Source organism: Nannospalax galili, unplaced genomic scaffold (genome assembly GCF_000622305.1).
Source record: "Nannospalax galili isolate Female #2095 unplaced genomic scaffold, S.galili_v1.0 scaffold323, whole genome shotgun sequence".
Lineage (NCBI taxonomy): Eukaryota > Metazoa > Chordata > Mammalia > Rodentia > Spalacidae > Nannospalax > Nannospalax galili.
The window spans coordinates 1,682,655-1,702,790 of NW_008350329.1; the positions used below are offsets into that span (position 1 = coordinate 1,682,655).

The window sequence follows — 20,136 nt, forward strand, 5'->3', positions numbered from 1 at the left end:
TCTCCCCTCTCATGTGGTGTTTTCTGAGTCTTGGAGGTGGAGGGGGTTGATATAGAAGTCCTAGTTAGGGTTGAGTACACAGCACTTTGACCAGTTATGGGTCTCTGCCCACTGCAAAAAGAAGCTTCTCTGACCAGGGTTGACAGCAGCACTACTTTATGGGTATAAACATAAATATTTGGAGGCCAACTGTGACCTGGAACTCCTCTGACCTTATGACGACAAGCCATGGTCCCACCTCCTTCCCATGCTCTGTGGAAGGAGTCAAGCCCATTACCTCTTGCCATTTTGTGTGGCTGTTGGGAAGCCACAGGATGTATGTTTGGGTGTGGATTTTCAAGCACAGCTGTGAAAAGGGTTGTCACCACTTTTGGACTAAAGCGCAGAGACCGTGAGTAGATGGCACACACCTCAAATATGGGAAATGAAAGCCTATGCGAATCTGTGTCTTTGTAAGTCAGCCCCTTTCCTGGTTGTCATATAAACTATGCAAAACCCCAATTGAATGTATTATGTTGGTTTTGTCAATCCATGTCAGGACCAGGAGACCCTGAGTGAGGGCAGGCCTCCCAGTGGGGAGGGGAAAAGTTAGTGAAACACCAACATCAGTAGTCCCCCTTGGGCCCATGACCTCCCTAGTCATTGGATTTTGGCCAGGTTTATAGTGCCAGGCATGAATCCTTCCTGTTGAGGAGGCCTCAAATGAAACTGGAAGTATGAGTTACCCCTCTAACAGTGATGCCATTGTTGCACTAGTGGGCACATCTTGGGTGGCAAGTCAGTATTACCACATGCAGAATTCACCTCTGGGGAAAGACGATTGGTGATTTTTAGAAAACCTATAAGAAATGAATAAATTTATAAACACATGACTTACCAAAATTAAAATCAGAAGATATAAACAACGTAAACAGAATCACAAAAAGTAATGATGGAAGCAGTAACTAAAAGTTTACTTATAAAGAAAAGCACAGGACCAGACAGATTCACTACTGAAATCTACCAAACTTTGAAAAATTTTTTTTTATTATTTGTGTGTATGTATGTGTGTGTTAGGTTCTGCATGTGCACGTGGGTGCCTGAGGTGGCCAGAAAAGGGCATAGATCTCTTGGAGCTGGAGTTACGGGGTGTTGTGAGCCATCTGATGTGGGTACTTGGGACTCAATTTGAGTCCTCTGAAAGAGCAGAAAGTCCTCTTAACCACCGAGCCATCATCTCTCCAGCCTCTCACCAAACTTTCAAATAAGATATAATACTAACACTTCTCAAACTGCTCCATAAAATAGGGAGGAACACTATCAAAGTCATTCTATGAAGTCAGCATTACCCTGATACCAAGACTGGGTAAAGAGACAACAAAAAAAACTATGCCATAAAGAGACAACAACAAACTATACTGCTATCCCCTGATGATCATAGAGGCAAAAACTCCCTACATAATATTCATAAACGGAAATCAAGATCACATTAAGAAGATCATACATCACAATCAAATTGGTTTCACCCCAGGGATGTAAAGTTGATTCAACATAAATCAATAAATGTAATTAATGTAGTATCAATAGACTTAAAGACAGGAATCACACAATCATCTTGATAGATGTGGCAAACGCATTTGAGAAGGTTCAGTATGCCTTAATGATAAAAGTCCTGAAGAAACTAGGAACAGATGGAACATACTTTAACATAATGAAGATCATATACAACATACTAAACAGCAAAAAACTGAGACCACTTTCTCTAAAACCTGGAGTGAGACAAGGGTGCCTACTTTCTCCACTCTGACGCAGTGTCATCCCTGAAGTCCTAAGATGAAGAACAAGGTAAGAGAAATATGGAAAAGGTATAAAAATTAAAAAGAGCTGCTATACTACTTCTGAGCACACACCCAAGAGTACATTCTATCACAGAGATACTTTCACATCCGTGTTTATTGTTGCTGTAATCACAATTTCAAGAAAAAGTAATCAGTTTAGATGTGTATCCACAGATGAATGGATAGTAACAATGTGGTACATATATACAATGTAGTTTTATCCAGCCATAAAGAAAAATGAAATTATGAAAATTTCAAGATAGCTGGAAAATATTATATTCAATGAGGTAACCAGAGCTCAGAATTACAAATGTCATATGCTCTTTCATATGTCGAATTTAATTTTTATATGTATATGTGGAAGTATGTGAAGAGGACATGAAGCTAGATGTGGGCCCATTGGAGGGAAAAGAGGCTTTAAAAGAGGGGGGATAAGGAGGGCAGTACAATACATGTGGTATTAAAGTGAAAGAGGGGATACTGAGGGTGGATGAGTACAAATGGGGACATGGGGGCAGTGAGATGGAGCAGAGGAACCAGGGTGGGGGAGTCAACCAAAACAATGTATGAAACTAGTTACTGTGCATGTTAATCAAAAAAATAATTATTTTGTGTTTGGGGGTGTTTGCATACACACAAATATCTTGAGGATGAGACCCAATTCTAAACAAACAAACCCCAAACAAATAGGAAAGGAAGAAACCGAAGTAATTAGATTCACAGATGCCATGTTCCTGTACTTTAAAGTCCTTAAAGACTCCACCAGAAAACCCTTACACCTGACAGAGACTTTGAGCAAAGTAGCAGGATACAAAATCAACATTAAAACACATACACACACATACACACACACACACACACAAACACACAAAAACACAATAGCTTTTCTATATACTGATGAACTTGACAACAAATTGGGTGGTGGGGGGACACAATATGACTTCCATTCACAATAGTTTCAAAAATACAGAACAAAATAAAGCAGAAACCAAAAACAAAGCAACAGAACTCAGGACTAAATCTAACAAAGGAAATCAAAGAGCTCTTTAATGAAAACTTTAGGATACTGAAAAAAGATGGAAAGAGGATGCAAAGACATCCCATGCTAATGGACTGGAAGAATTACTACTGTGAAAATGGCTATATTGTCCAAAGTGACCTATAAATTAAATGCAATTCCTGTCAAAATTCCAATGGCATTCTTCCCAGAACCTGGGGAAAAAAATCCTAAAATTCACATGGAAGCACAAAAGGCCCTGAATAGCCAAAGGAATTCTAAGCAGAAAGAGCAATACTGGAGGCATCCCAATTCCTTTACCTCAAATTATATTAGAATCATAGTAGTGAAGACAGCATGGTACTAGCACAAAGACAGCCATGTAGATTAATGGAATAAGCTAGAGGACACGGAAGGAAACCTGTACAGCTATAACCTCTTCAAAAATGGTGCCAGGAAAACCGGAGTTCCACATGCAGAATGAAACTAGATCCACCTCTTATCCTACATAGAGATCATTTCAAAATGGACCAAAGATCTTAATGTAAGACCTAAAACTTTGGGCTGCTAGGCAACTTAGGCCAGACAGTACAGAAAGCCACAGGCAAGGATTTTCTGAACAACACTCCATAGTGTAAGTATGGACACATGAGGCTGTATGAAATTAAAAACCTTCTGCATATCAAAAGAAACAATCACCAGTGAAGAGACAATCCACAAAACTGGGAAAAGTCTTCACCAACCACACATCAGACAGGGGATTAATATATAGGATATATAAAGAACTGCAAAAATTAAACATCAGAGACAAATCCTCCAGTCATTAAGCAGGCCAATGTCAATAGACAGTTCTGAAAAGAATTACAAATGGCCAATAAATATTTGAAAACATGGTCAACATCCATAGAAAGTAGAGAAATGCAAATTAAAACTGCTTTGGCATTCCATCTTATCCCAGTCAGAATAGCTACCATCAAGAAAACAAATGCTGGTGAGGGTGTGGGGAAAGAGGAACCTTTATATACTACTGGTGGGAATGTAAACTGGTGCAGCCACTGTGGAGGATGGGTCAAAAAGCTAAAAATAGAACTATTAGTTAAGATCTAGCTATAGCATTCCTGGGTATATAATGTGAAGAAGTCTAAGTCAACATATCATGGAGATATATGCACATTCATGTTTACTGCTGCTCTATCCACAACAGGTAAGAAATGGTACCAGCCTAGATTTCTGCTCATCAACAGATGAAGAAAATTTGGTACGTATATACAATGGAATTTTATGCAGCCATAAAGAAAAAAATGAAATTATGACATTTGCAGAAAAATGAAACTGGTGATCACATTAAAGCAAAAAAAAAAAAAAAAGCCAGACTCAGAAAAGTATCTTTATTCTTATATGCAGAACATAGATCAAAATATATGCATATATAAACATAGATATATGTACATATGTGAAGGGTATACAAGTGGAAGAGACCATAAGAGGGGATGACAAGATCTGTAGGAAAGAGGAGAAAAAGAGAAGGGACTAGGATTCATGTGACACGGTAGCAGAACAGAGGACTATCTGGGGAGAGGAAGGGGTCCAGTAAGAGGAGGCCGACTGGATGAGGGAGAACAGCAAGGAATTAGAGGAAAAAAAGTATAATGAAATATATGTATGAAATGCCACAATGAAACCCATCACTTTGTATGCTAACTTAAACATAAAAAGGTATTTTTAAAGGCATTTCAATTCTATCTGTCCTGGAAATCTGGATCTCAGTCCCAGCTCTGGGTAGGTAGAAAGGCTCAAAATACAGGTTACCCAGGGCACAATGTAGGTAAACACTGAACTAAACCATAAACTCCTCCACATCTGTTAACGGCCAGACGTGGGGCCATGCTCACTTCCACGGTGCAGCTTGTCCGTGTCTCTCCAGCACTTGTGCTCCTCTCCAATCTGCCTCTCCCCATATCCCAGTCCAAATTCTCAAAGGGCTCTGCATGAACTCTGAGGTTACCTGAGGCTGAAGCTTTCAGGTATCCGTCCCTGTTCAAACCAATGTCAATACTGCCCAAAGAAAGGCAAAGTGTTGCTTCCAGATCCAGCTGGGAGGAGTGTCACAATAGCAGGTGCCATGGTTTCTTTGAATATGCTGAACAGTTGGTCTGTATTCTTTTAAGAGACTGGGGGAAGGTGGTCTCACTAGGCTGGCCTCAAATTCCTGAGCAGCTCCATCGGTAGCACAACTTCTTAAGTACCAACAGGTCCCAACCATGGAGTGTTTAACAGAAAGAGTAGCCATAACAATGTAATATACAGTTAAACATATTTAATAGAAATACTAAAATAATCATTACATTTCTTCATTGCTTTTTTTTGTTGTTGTTATTTTTGAGACAGGGTCTCCCTGTAGCCCCAACTGGCCTGGAACTGGCTATGTAGACCAGGCTGGCCTCAATCTCAGAGATTCCCTGCCTCTGTCTCCCGAGTGCTGGGACTAAAGGTGTGCGCCACCACGCCCGGCCACATTTCTTCATCACTGAAGCCATAAAAAGTATATATGTCTTTTGTAATCAAAGTAATCTTTACCATGCAGAAAAGGTATTTTTGTCATTATATTCATACATACAGACTATATTTCAAAACAAGTTTATACAGAATTCAAAAGGCATAGGTTTAAAGAAAAAGTTTAGTTACACACTGTATGCTGCTGGTATGCGCATATTCACAGTTTATGAAGTTAAAAAAACCACTGAACTTCTAAAGTCAGCTCTGAGACGGATGAATTTAATTAATACATTCACTAGTTAGGTCCGTTTTTCTAACGAGGACTGAACATTAAGAGGCAGTTTTAAAAGAACAAACTCAACATGTCAGTAGCAAATTTCACTTAAACTAGGTTGGAAACCAGTATTCTTAGTAAACTGAAGTCAGGTTTCCAGCTGAGATGGAAATCAGAGTATTAACTGTAAGCCTTAACAACTTCAGAGAGCATACTATAATGGTTACTTATTAACAAATAAATATTAAAAATAGAATTCTTAAATTTAAGAGCAAAATTTTAATCTAGTCAATAGATTATTTCCAGCAACATCAAAGGCAGGTAATACTCCCACAGCGAGCCTTACTCATCAGATCTGTGACCACACAATGAGCCCCAACCCTCTGGAGGGCATGTGCAGGGAACCAGACTACCCGGGTGCAGCACACTGGAAGCACCAGGCTCACTGTAGAGCTGATGATATTAGTACGACAGTCACTGTTCTGAGATGTTTTCATCTGGGGAGACGCAGAGAACTAGCAGAGACTCATGACTTATAAGTAGTGGCAGCACAGTCAGAGCCTGGAGACACTGCAGAAGCCCTCAGCTGAAGGGGACATATTTATTCATATTTATTCTGTGTCACACCAGCAGCACCAGGGCTTCCCATAACATAGTTGAGTTTTGAAATAGCATATTTGAAAGAGAGAGAGAGAGAGAGAGAGAGAGAGAGAGAGAGAGAGAGAAGTTTATTTTAAAGCAACTAGCTAAACTGCAATTTAACTTAGACTCATAATTAACTGCAGCATATTTACTTCATAATCCCTTAATAAACGTGTCAACTTTACCAATAAAGCATGTCTTTCAGATGCTAACTACCAAATTTTCTCATCAATTTATTAACAAATAATCTTGAAACATTATTTTAGAAGCTAATTCAACTTCCCAATTGGGATGGTATCAAAATTTACTTCAATTTCAAAATTCACAGTAGTAGACATGGGTGGTTCCTGTGGCTCCTGTGTGAAGAAGTGAACTGTTTCCTCATTTTCTCATCCAGGGATGTGTACGGGAGACCACAGACTGTACATCCATGGTGCTGAATTAGAGGGCTGGGGACAACTGGTACCCTCGCTTCAAGCTATTGTACTTTTCTCCAAGTTGAAATTCTAAATACATCTGCTATACATATATACAAAGTCAGAGGATGTGAACAGATATACATACTTTCTAACAAAAGAATGATTAATAATGCGAACCATTTTTTTAAAAAAATAGATTCTACTGAGTCAATAGAGAATTTTCTTTCCATCAATTTATCGAAGTCCAGACCAACTATGTAGATAGGATGCCCATCCAGAGGAACGAGAAGCATTCTCTTCCTCACCTTTAGGAAATTAAAAAAAAAAAAAAAGAAATCAAATTTCTCAATGTGAAATCTACATATGAAATCACTATACAGCATAAACAAAATGTCTATTCCAATGACCAAAGGCCATATAAAAGACACAATTATTATTCTAAATTTCTTATGAACATGGTACTGGAGCCTAGAGTGGTGATACATACTTCAATCCCAGTACATTATTAAATTTAGTTTGTGTTTGTGTGTGTGTGTGTGTGTGTTTAAACTTACATGAATAGAGGCAGACTTCTTTTCTTTCCTGCTTGAATTTTATTGGGGTTTTGAAGTTCTGCACTGGCTTCTTTCATCCGTTCTGGAGAAACTGAGCTACTCTCTTCATTTACTGTCTCTGTCCTGTTCTTTTTCTTCCTCTCCTTTCAGAACTTTACTATTGTAAATAATGCTGCTATTTATTAAAAATGTTTACTTCCAAGGTACATACACAAAGATGATTTCAGCACAAACCCAGGCACCTCTGGCCAGTTACAATCTCTCCTTCAGTTCCCTTCTCAAGCTGCTTCTCTCAAATGTCCTAGTAAGTGCGGAGTTCTACAGATAAGGTATTCTTGATGCTCACTCCTCCCAGTTGTTCCAGGATGTAATCAGAAAGCTAACTTCCTATATAATGCAATACCTGAATAAGTGCAATGCTCTTGTGAAATGCCAAATTCAGAATGTTGAATTGCTATAGAACAAATGATCAACTTCTTCAAACAATAAATGGAATATTAAATAAAGAAATATGATTTACTGCAACTAAAAGGGGGAGGGGGGAACCCCTGAAAAAAATCCGAGTAACAGAACCTCCTGCAACCCTTCAACAAAACCCTGAAAGCAAGATATAACAAAACAAACTCGAAGATTAACTAAATGCAGTGTATGAGGCCTATGTGGTATACTACTACAAGACATTGTACACATGCTGTACACAGGGGCAGCGAACAAGAGCTGGGCAAGAAGGAAGGATCCAGGGAGATGATATGGTGGGTGGGCTTTACTTTACAAATCTTGAGCTCTCCCCTACTTCTGCTAAAAAAACTGGCCATGTTTGAAACTCTTAGAGGTTGATGACAGCTACAAAGGACATTACTGTTATTTTCTCTGTACGCCTGAGAATAAAAACATTTCAAACAAAATGAAACCATCATGCAGCATGAAATCAAGTATATTAACTACTGCATTTCAAAGGCGTTTTGGGAAATACTACTGAATCTAACTGACACTAACAAAATTTAAGTTCTACTACAGGACTGCTTTAACTCTAAATTCACCTGCAAAGTAGACTGTAGATAGAGACAAAGTATTGGGCCATATGACTGTTATCCCTGCACTGTCTGCAAGTGGAAGGAGGAGAAGAATGTGCCACTACATGCTAGAAACAAAACTCATTCCACTCAACACCAGAATACAGACCCAACTTTCAAATAGATCAAACTGGGCATTGTATTGTATTCTGGTGAATGTTGAGCTTGTCCACGTACTACAATTGCCCCCAAGTATTAGAAAGTCAAATCTAGTTACATGTATGATAGAAATAATCCAAGAGAAAAAAATTGAAATGACAACTTTGAAAGACATAAAAAGGTCACAAGCACAAACAGAAGTTTTCAAGTGCAAGGCCAATGGCTAGTATAAAGGGTCAAACGCAAGGAGTGAGTCCATTCACATACCTTGAGCAACTGTAGCAAGTTTTCCCTTTTCTTCAGGGCTGAGCTGCAACATTGTGTCTATAACAGGAAGAAGCCTCTCTCTTTCACTCCCTGGTTTGAGGAAAATAAACTGCAACAGGACATTCTTCAAGTATTCCAGGTTAGCTACTGACTTCTCTCGCTCTTGATTTCTTTCCAATCTTCTTATTTCACTTTTCAGAAGCTGGTATTAGAGAAATTAGTTTAAAATGGTTTTGAGGAGCTTTTCATTAAATACGGCAGACCGAACACATGCACCTTTCTTCCCCCGAACACTGCCCTACCACACGAAAATAAAGGAGGGGCTAAGAGGGGAGACAAGAATGAGAGCGATCAAGACACTTCAAGATAGGAAACACATGAACAAATGCAAGTGCTTCCACCTGGCTGTTTTCTAGATACCACTGACAGACAAAAAGATCCATCCAAAGTAATAAAGGAGAAATTCTTGCCTCAGAAGCACAGGGCACCACAAGAAATGGGGGCTGACAACTGGGGTCTGATGGGAAGCACTGAATGAGTACTTAGAGCCATAAGCTGCTCCTCCCAATGCTCCTCCCACCTTCTACTCTGGGGGCCATGAGTTGAACGTGAGGAGGGGGTGTCAACGCAGGTACTGAGGTAAACATCTGTAGCCTTCACAATTCCGTTCCCCTGTCCTGCATGGAGAGCCCAGGCTGTGAGGATGCCCAACATGAACAGTACTTTACTAAAACAGAAGCTGAGTTCAGGAATATTAAAGAGCACGAGACACTGTAAAACTACTACTAGAAAAATGCGGAATGATTATATGAAAAATGAAGAAAATTAAAAATTAAAAAATAAAGCCCTTAAATCTTCTCAAGTCATTATATTAAGATAATACATGTAAAGTTCAGGACTTGGATCATTATTTTTTGAGGTGATTTACTGGTAAGCCAGGGTGGTACTACATGCTTATAATCAATCCAGCACTCGGGAGGTACAAACAGGATGATCAGACATTCAAGGCAATCCTCAGCTACATAACAAGTTCTAGAGCACCTTTAGCTTTGTCTCAAGAGAGAAGGGGGAAGAAGGGGGAAGGAGGGAGGGAAAGGGAGAGGGAGAAAAGAGAAATCTTCAACGGAGCTGCTCTCCAATATTCTAAGACGTTCCTAGTGTTGACTTTAAATATTGGGCACTTCCTGAGCTACTAGGCTTTCTACCTACAAAGCAGTTCAGAGCCATGGGCAGCAGCCAAGGACCTGAATTACTGGTGCTCCAATGTTCATCTTTAGGACTCAAGGACCTATGCTTGAGCAAATGTGGAGTAATGACTTGTAAATATCTCCGATTTCTAAAGCTTTCTTAGAAAAAGTAGGAATTAACAGTGTTTAGCAGATATAAAAGCAGTATTTTTTATTGTGAGAAATCTAGTTATAAAATTGGGTAATTGTGGGGCTGGAGAGAAGGCTCAGTGGTTAAAAACACTGGTTGTTCCTGCAGAAGACCCTGGTTCAAATCCCAGCACCCACATGGCAGCTAACAGCTGTCCTAACTCCAGTTCCAGGGGATCTGACAGCCTCTTCTGACCCCCGCAGGCACTGCACGACACAGGTGCACTTACCTCCATGCAGGCAATACACGCATACACATAAAATAATAATAAATATTTTAAAAAATTGGGTATTTGTACACAGTCGGAAAATCAACTGGTGCAGACAACTTCACAGCAGACCAGATTTTTGATGTCACCTTAATTTGCTCCATAAGGATGGCGTTGGTGGCTTCTGTCTCCCGAAGCAGGCCACTTAAATGATCTGCACTTTTTGAGGTGGAACTGAGCTTCTGAGCCAATTCTTCTTTGGTAAATTCAGCATGCCATAAAGGAGGCTCTGCAAGATGTTGTTCTAAGAATTAGTTTTAAAAATCAGAGACTAGATCTGAATAAAATAATTAAATATCTTACTTTTCGATACCATATGAGTCTATTCTCTTTGCCATACATCTATACTATATACTTCAATCAAAAAGATTTATATGTCACAGACATATGAAGCGATTTCTGTGGTAGTACAATTTGAGAAAGGTCCTAAAGCCCCTCAAGGTTTGTATGTTTCAGACAACCCCTGCTCATTCCTGTATCTCTCCACTCTTAGCTGCCATAAGGTGAATACCTTCCTCTATTATGTGCTCCCACCATGATGTTCTGCCTTGCCACAGGGCCAAAATGCTAGGGCTAAGTGATCACAGACTGAAACTGTAAGTAAGCTAAAACAAATTCTTCCTCTTAAGTTAACTTTCTCAAATATTTTGTCACAGTAACAGAATGGTGACTAACACATTGGTCCTTGGATACAAATGGACCCTATTCCATGTGGTCCCAAAGCTTTAAAAAGATGAGAATCTCCTTCAATTATGAGCAGTAATATTCATTATAGGTAAGAACAAAAAGTATACCAAAACTATACTATATTTTTACAGCAAATTTATTAATACTTTACCATAAGGAATACACTGAAATTATTAGCTTCTTGGATGACTGAGAGAATAGCTCGTCTAATAATACTATAGAACTTCCCAGCATCTCTTTCTGGTTCAGGTCTAGGGTTGTCCTAGTGTTATTTTTGAAGGCGATTTGCTTCTATTTTGTAAGATCTTAAGTCAGGTGCGGTGGTGCACGCCTTTAATCCCAGCACTTGGGAGGCAGAAGCAGAGGTAGGTGGATCTCTGTGAGTTCAAGGCCAGCCTGGACTACATAGTGAGTTTCAAAACAGATGGGGTTACAGGGAGACCCTGTCTCAAAAGACCGCCCCCCCCCAAAAAAAAATCTTATTGGAAGAGCTAAAATTTTTTTTTTTTTTTAAATTAGACTAATATTAAAGAAGGCAGCCAAATTAAATAAGAAAAATATTCACATACCAAGTTTGGTCTCAGGAGAATTAAGTAGCTGCTCTAATGACTGAGTGTGTGTGCCCGTGGAAGACACGGACTCAGTGTCAGTTGTCTCCATGCCTTCTCCCTCTTCCCGGGTTGCAGTGTGCATGTCTAGAACTGGAAGGTCTGTGTTTCTTCTTTCTCGAAGGTTCTTCAAAGGTTGGTGGGAAGAAGCTGGGCCTGTTAAGTATTTTTTAAAAGGGTTAGGTGAAATTGTTTAAAATGGAATTGGTCCTAACAAAGACAGTCAATAAAATCATGATGACCCTGGGGGTATCAAATGATAGGAAATTAAATAACCAGGAGGTAAACAAGTGGTATTTGAAGAAAGAATTGCTAAGCAGTTATAAAGACTTAATCACTGAATTTTTATCTACTTTAGTCATTTCAACAGAAGCTATACATTAATAGCTACTTGCAGGCTAAGATAAACAGCTGGATAACACTTATTTTTTATTAACTTATAGCAGAAAGGTATGCTATTGTTAAAGATTGGGAGAAATCTGAAAGCTAGTCTAGCTGATTTTGTGGCTTCACTACCTCCTATCTCTGCCTATTTTCTGAAGTACATCACAGGCTTGTCTGCGGGCCTCTGTCACTGCCCTCACACCTCCATCTTGGTTGATTCCCAGTATTACCTGCTTGCATCTATAGAGTTCAGATGACAGAGTCCAGAGTTCAGTGTGGAGAACTAATCAATTATAGCTCATAGGAAAGATTTCCTGTTGACTAACAATGAATACTTGCACAGAACTCTGAAGCTCAAAGACATTTTCCAAATATAGTCCTTTACTGATCCCAAGAAATCTGAAGTTCAAAGAAATGTACTGACTCTGTCGAAGGTCTATAACTCAGTGAAGGACCAGAATTCTAATCCAGATTCTTTGAGTGACCCTTGTCTGCCAATGCTCCAGTGACATTTTCCAAGGGAAACAAAGCTCTACGAACTTAGACTAAAATACATCATCACCATGGCTGACATGCTCTAATCTCTCTCTGGAAGCAGAAGAGAAGATAGTGGGTATGGCTGAATTAAAACTCCATCTAGAAATCTGAAAGATGCTGTACTGATGAAGAGTCTACAAGAACAGTGCCACTTGGTTTGTTTTTAAGTCCCTTGCTCTACCCCTAACACTTCTAACAAAGAACAGATGCATTTGATGATCAACCACATTACTGCTGAACAAGCATCAAGTGGTAAATGCTAGACTTAGGATCTGTGCCATATACTGATACAAGTATGTGTAAGCCAGGGAAAAAGAAATACTTTATTTACATTTATTTAGTGAAGTACATGAAATTCAGTATTCTAAGAAGTCAAATATGTTGCTTTAAGTATAAATAATTAAGGGTTCAAACAGTTCAGATTTAAGCAAATCCAAAATTTCATGAATTACAGGTTGCTATGCAGTAAATTTACTTTCTCATGAATTTGTGAATGATGTTCTTAAGTGATGTAAATTTGGTAAAACATGAACAGCCAACACTTGCACAAATACACACATACTTCTCGTGGCTGGTTCACTCTTGAGTTGGAAGAGCTGAGCTTCCACCTTGGAGAGCTGGTTCTGCAAAGTCTCCATCGTCTTTCTGTGTTCTTCCTGCAAATGTCGTACTTGATCTCGGAAACTACTGCGGAGCACATCGTTCTGGGAAGTTAGTTGACACACGGTCTGGGCATGCTCAGACTTCATCACCATGTTCTCTGATTGTACGGAACACAGCCTAAAGGTGAGAGAAGCTTAGATAACATATGTACTATATGTATGTAAGTGAGTCCATGTCCTGCAATACCCATGGAAGTCAGAAGAGGGCAATGGATCCCCTGGAACTGGAGTTACTGATGGTTGTTAGTCACCATGTGGGATCTGGGAACCAAACCCAGATCCTCTGCAAGAACAGCCAGTACTCTTAACCAATGAGCCATCTCTCCAGCCTCGTGAGCCACTATTTTAATAGTTTACTTGGACTTTTGATATTTTATGTATTTGGTTTTAGCAAACCCAAAACAACAAAATTTCCTTTCCACTGAGAGATCCAGAAATACTCATAAAAAGTAAATAAAGCAATTAGAGAACAGAGTGAAAGCTGCTCCTTCCTCACTAATGTGGCCAGAATCAAACCCAAGTCCTGGGCTAAATGAACACTGCTAACTAGGAGAATAATGCATCAAGTTTTTTTTTTTTTTTTTTTCTATCAGTTATAAACATACATATCACTATGTTAAAACAGGATTTAGTGGCTAAAGAGAGAAAGGTAATCAGGGTCTCATATGTAGTCCAGACTGGACTTGAACTTGCTATGTAGCCTGGGTCTCGAACTTGAGTGCTGGGGTCAGAGAGAAGTGTATGTCACTATGCCTGGCTTTGGGAAAATGTATCTTTTTTTAAAAAAATATTTTATTTATTATTTTTATTTTCTATGTATGCATGTATTGGCTGCATGTAGGTAAGTGTACCCGTGTCATGCAATGCCTGTTGGATCCCCTGGAACTGGAGTTATGGACAGTTGTTAGCTGCCATGTGGGTGCTGGAATTTGAATCCGGGTCTTCTGCAAGAACAACCATTGTTCTTAACCGCTGAACCATCTCTCCAGCCCCTGGGAAAATGTATCTTAATTGCTAAGTTCATGATGACTAGGGAGTCTAAAAAATGTCTTTGCATACAGAGTGTTTTGTAAGCATTTGGTTAAATAATATTTACTAAGAATGCAAAGAGAATCTCGTAACAGTTTTCTGAGAGCTGGGCACAGCTCACTGATACAGCACTTGCCTGAGTTCAATGCCCAGCATTTCTCTCATACACACAAAGTAATATTTTAGATTAGGGTAAGGTTTTTATCCTTTGAGTGGTATCAGTGATATTTGTGAATTTACATGCAGGCTAGATGTTTATAAGCTCCTTATGTGGGATCAGAACACTATTCTGGTAGAAGCTCACAATCTTGTCCCAGTTTTGAGTGGGGTATTCTATTAGGTGGGCCCTGTAAGTAATAAAGATATTACCTGCTTGGCCTAACTAATTAGCACATTCTTCTAGGGCCATTTTCACAGTTTCAATGACTAAACACTTAAAAAATACAGCATAAAGAAAGGTTATTTTCTCCATAACTAGGTACAGTCAGTAATAATACTAGTTTTTAGTCCTTTTTTGAGGGGTGGTGGTTTCTATGGTCTTGCTATGTGTCCCTGGCTGATCTGTTAATTGCTATGTAGACAAGGCTGGCTTCCAGCTTGCAGTGATTCTCTTACCTCTGCATAAGTGTTGGGATTATAGGAGTATACAACCTTACCTGGCCTTATTAGTACTTCCGAAGAAGGGTGGAAAGTTCCTAAAGACATCTCAAGACACTGTGAGCTGTTTTCAGAACTTAGAATGACTGATACATAGTAAGTACTGAGAAATACTTAGTAATGACTAAATTACTTTAAAGGCACCAAATGTACTTTGTGTTAGCAAAATAATTTATAGTAAACTTTCAAGGATAAAGAGTAAGACCCGAAGCTGGGTGCAGTGGCGCATACCTTTGATTCCAGCACCTGGGAGACAGAGGCGGATCTCTGGGTTCAAGGCCAGCCTAGTCTACAAAGTGAGTTCCAGGCCAGCTGGGGCTACTTATAACGAATCACCTTTCAAAAAAAAAAAAAAAAAAAAAAAAAAGAAAAGTAAAAAAAGAAAGAGTAAGACCTGAAGCTTCTGATGTACATAAGGTAAGCATCACTACATAAGGTAATTTCTGTATTTATTTTTATTTTATGTATATGAGTGCATCGCCTGCATGTCTGCAAATGTGCCTGTGTCATGCAATGCCCTCAGAGATTAGAAGAAGGTGTCCAATCCCCTGGAACTGGAGTTACAGATGGTTGATAGCCACCGTGTGGGTGCTGGGAATTAAACCCCTGTCCTCTGCAAGAGCAGTCAGTCTCTTAACTGCTGAGCCATCTCTCCAGCCCCCATATAAGCTAATTCATCACTAATATAAGCTCACCTTTGGTAAGAATAGTTTAAAAACTGGTAGATCTTCCCTGAAACTACTGGTTTACATGGTTAATATAACTTACACTGATAAGAGAAACTATAAGCTAAGAAATCCAAGTTCTTTAAAACTTTTCAGGTTTAGCTTAAGATTAGACATAAAAAGGTTAGATATAACAGCACACTTGGGAGTGTAAAGTGTCCTAATAGTGCTTTCAAAGATGTTCAAAGAACATGTCTGTATTCTAAGATACTACATTACCACCTACTTTCTTTTTCTTTCTTTCTTTCTTTTTTTTTGGTGGCACATACTTTTAATTCAGCACTCAGGAGGCAGAGGCAGGTGGATCTCTGTGAGTTCAAGGCCAGCCTGGTTAGCTGAATTCCAGAACAGCTGGGACTACAGGGAAACCCTGTCTCAAAAACACCAAAAAAGAAACATGAAGTTGTGGGGATTGGGAAGTTGGGTGAGAGGAGCTGGGGAAGGGAGTTGAATATGATCAAAATACATTGTATGAAATTCTCAAAGAATTAAAAATTACCACCTACTTTCTTTATTATAGCAGGTCTAAGTTTGTTATTCACAAGAGAATCATCTACTTACTTTGTCAACATTCCTAAGGCCTAAAGCATTGTAACAATTAAAAAGGATGTTGAGTTGAACAGAGTGGCCAAGTTAAGTTCTATATTGTTTTTCAGTTAGTTACTTAAATGTTTTCTTTTGGAGATTAAAAAAAAAAAATGCTGGTAATCTGACACATGGGTTAGAAAGCAATTTTTGTTTTTCCATTTTTTTTTTTTGGTCTTTTTGAGACAGTTTCCCTGTAGCCACAGCTGGCCTGGATTCACTATGGAGACCAGGCTGGCCTCGAACTCACAGAAATCCGCCTGCCTCTGCCTCCTGAGTGCTGGGATTAAAGGCATATGCCACCATGCCCAACTTAAATTTTTTTTTTAAAGAAACTTTCTGATTATAAAGGCTGTAAGAGAAGTAGAACATTGGATGAGCAGACAAACAGTTAATCTAAAAATTGCTAATGATAGGGCTGGAAAGACGCTCAGTGGTTAGGAGCAAGGGCTGCTCTTGCAGAGGGCTGGGGCTCAGTTCCCAGCACCCACGTCAGGCAGCTCACAACCACCTACTCCAGTTCCAAGGGAGAAGACACCCTCTTCTGGCCTCCACAAGCAGAAGACATACTTACATCACGCAGGCAAAAAATGCAGATACACATAAAATAAAAATAAAGTTAAAAAAAAAAATCTTTTGATGCTAAAGATAAAGAGTCCAAGGAAGCTTTGTAGTAGGTAGAAGTATGCTTTGTGGTAGGTAAGCCTTTATAAATGCCTACGTCTTATTTCAAATCTGTACTTATCCCAAGGAGCAACACATTGGAAGTACAGGTTGCTTGCCTGGTACCAAAGGAATCTGTTGACTTACTTTTCTCGCAACTCTGCCTCCTTGGTCACAGTTTCCTGTAGCATCCGGTTGTGCCTCTCCAGCAGAGTGTCATGCTCAGACTGTAAGGTCTGCAGCTCGGACACACTGATTTGTAAGCTATTCTGGCTATCCTGTAGCTTGATTTTCAGTTGGTCAATCAGCATTTCCAGGTGTTCCCTCAAACAGAAATAAACAGTTTAACAACATTTTTTGAAAGTGGTGAACCTCATTTTGTAACTTCAAATACATTTGGTTTTTTTTTTTGGTCTTTTTGAGACAGGGCCTCTCTGTAGCCCCAGCTGTCCTGGAACTCATCATGTAGTTCTGGCCTTGAACTCACAGAGATCCACCTGCCTCTGCCTCCCAAGTGCTGGGACTACAGGTATGCACCACCACGCCCGGCACATTTGCTGTTTTAGTGTCATCTTTTCTGTTATTGTGGAAGCTTCCACAATATAATATATTCATAAGAATTCAAAGACTAGAATTAAAAATAATTTTAAAAAGATGCTATGGTTAGATTGTAAATTTCAGGTACTACAGATTTATACAAACACTCTGAGTTCAGCTTCCTGAGTGTTGGAATTACAAAGTACGTACCACCTTATTTGACTTGTCTATGAATCTAACATTTCATATTAAAATGGAATAGAGTATTAAATGGTACCAAAATAGGCAATGTTATATATTACAGATTGTCCTTAGTTAAAAAAACAAATCTTATATAGTTCAAAGTTAGCTGTTATGAGGATGGGATGTTAGGCCAAACTACAGCGAAAGACAACTGGAAGAAAAGGAGGAAGTCTCTTTTGAATTAGAATAAAATTTAGGTGTCAACAATTAAAACCACAGTTCTTCCAAAATTCATACATTACCAGCTCCCTAAAAATGTATAACAAACTAAAAGGAACTTAAAATGTTTACAATTAAGTAGTTTAAAACTCAAAATTGCATGCTCAAAAATGGCTCTTCTGAAGGGTGATATTAACCTATGGCTAAACAGGCTGCAGGCCTTAGGGGAGAACTTATTACCATTATGCTGCTAAATGGACATAGTAGTAAACTGACTCCTAATGACTGTTTTACCCACAGATTAGTCAACTCTCAATCTTTTTTTTTTTTTGCAGATGGTAATTAACACAGAAACCCACACTGATCAATGTGCAAAGAGTAAGAAACTGTGGAGTGCTCAACCCTAAATGAACATCTTTATCATACTCCGTTCCCAAAGGCTGAGGGAGCATTATGGAAGAGGAGGGGAAAGGCCAAAAGTATTGGATGAATACAGTGAAAGTCTTCTCTGGACACAGCAGGTCAGGTACACAAAAGAACCCACAGTGGTTGTGACCGCATGCACAAGACCTGTTTAAGCCCAAACCAGACAAAAATCTCATCATGGAGGGAAGAGGTCATGAAGCCCCAACTCTAGCTGAAGAACTATTGGTAACTGATAGCTGCTGGGAGAGGGGAAAGTCAGTTTTCCTTAAGGATGTCAGGTAGGTTGACCAGGTTTCAGGGATGGACCCACACCCAAAAACATTTGGAGAACCCAAACTGGAATCAATAGGTCTTGGGAAAAAAAAAAAATATAGAGCGGACGCAAAGTAGGGGTTGTAAGTACGTGGGGGTGGGTATAAGAGGAGATGGGGAGGGAGTGTGAATATGACCAAAACACCTTTTATGAAATTCTCAAATAATAAAATATTATTAAAAAACCAAATGGTCATATTCTGTATGTACTGTGTCAATACTTAACTTGATATGTATTATGATATATGTATATCTATGTATATATATTATTTATGTATTATGATGGCTACTGGAAGAGAAAATACCTCATACTGCAGACTATCTAGTCCCATTTTTAATAGATTTCTAAACAAAAAGTAATAGAAACATAAACCCAAGCATCCAAACAGAGCAGTACCATTAGTCCTGTTCAGAACTGTAAGAGCAGGTATAAAAATATGAATAAGTTCTACTATGAAATCAAGACATACATGCCACAAGGATGCCCTAACCAGCTCTTGTTCTTGGTATATTTTGAACAATTTAAAAAATGGACCTGGATGCAATTTTAACCTAGCATTAAACTCTATTCAAATCAAATGGAGACAGTCATGAACACAATAATGTAAATACAATTTTAATGCTTAAATTTCTACTATGGCCAGGTTGTATTAAGTCAACAGCAAACCTTCAGTCTATAGCTCAGAGACCAAATTCTGGCTTCACAGGTCTTTTTAATGTCCTTTAGAGTTTGCAATAGTGCCCTTGCTGTGATTTCCCAGGTAATATCTAGAAATACGGTGAAGTCAAGAAACACTCTGTTCACTAGCAATTACATCTAACATCCTACATTCAAAAGCAATCAAAATGGGCTTTTTAACTTACTTGTGCAAGAACCTGTATTCTTGTGGGGAAAACATTAGACTTCACCTTTCTTGTTTATTTAGTTTTATTATTAAAAAACTTACTTGTGCAAGAACCTGTGTTCATGAGGAGAAAACATTAGACTTTACCTTTCTTGTTTAGCTCCCTCAGTTTCAGCCTGAGACACAGACTTATTTTTCTGTTGTTTTAGAACATTATGAACTCGGACTTTGTAGCTCTCAAATTCAGAGGTGACAGCAGCTTGTTCTGCCTATAACATTTAAAAGAGAGAGAGAAATTTTCCATTATAACAATCTTCCTATGTCCTTTCAGAGGCTAACAAGCTGAGGTGAAAATCTGTTTGTAAAAATGAACAATATAGTTGACATTCATTTTAGCCCTGATTCACCCCACTGAAAGTAGAGTTCTGGAGCTGGGCATGGTGGTTCATGCCTATAATCCCAGTACTTAGAAGGTTGAGGTGGGATGACTACTATGTGTTCAGGAACAGCTTGGTCTATACAGTGAGTTTCAGGTCAGCACGGGATAGTGAGACCTTGTCTTATAAAACAACAACAAAAAAAGTAAAATAAGCACACACACACACAAAATCAGCAAATTAAAAAAATGAATTATATTTGAGGAGGAAGCATAAAAATTTATGTCATGTTAATTAGTAGACGTGATAAAAATTACCGATAAAATCTGCCCAATGACTTTATAGACACACACAGGTTCCAAGCACCAAGTGCAACCAATTATGACATAATAATCAAATACGTACAGACAGAGATGC

General features: G+C 38.9%; 1 protein-coding gene across 1 annotated transcript in view; it reads right to left on the reverse strand.

The window, feature by feature from the left end:
* Positions 1–4,188: 4,188 nt before the first annotated feature.
* Positions 4,189–20,136, reverse strand: part of Gcc2 (GRIP and coiled-coil domain containing 2) — a 44,329-nt gene continuing 28,381 nt past the window's right edge. Inside the window, exons 18-24 of the mRNA XM_029570646.1 lie at positions 19,490–19,611; positions 16,968–17,144; positions 13,062–13,279; positions 11,540–11,734; positions 10,373–10,527; positions 8,639–8,840; positions 4,189–6,950 (exon numbers count right to left, since the gene is read on the reverse strand). Coding sequence (XP_029426506.1) covers positions 6,880–6,950; positions 8,639–8,840; positions 10,373–10,527; positions 11,540–11,734; positions 13,062–13,279; positions 16,968–17,144; positions 19,490–19,611 — 1,140 coding nt within the window. The 3' untranslated portion in view covers positions 4,189–6,879. The remainder of the gene's footprint in view (positions 6,951–8,638; positions 8,841–10,372; positions 10,528–11,539; positions 11,735–13,061; positions 13,280–16,967; positions 17,145–19,489; positions 19,612–20,136) is intronic.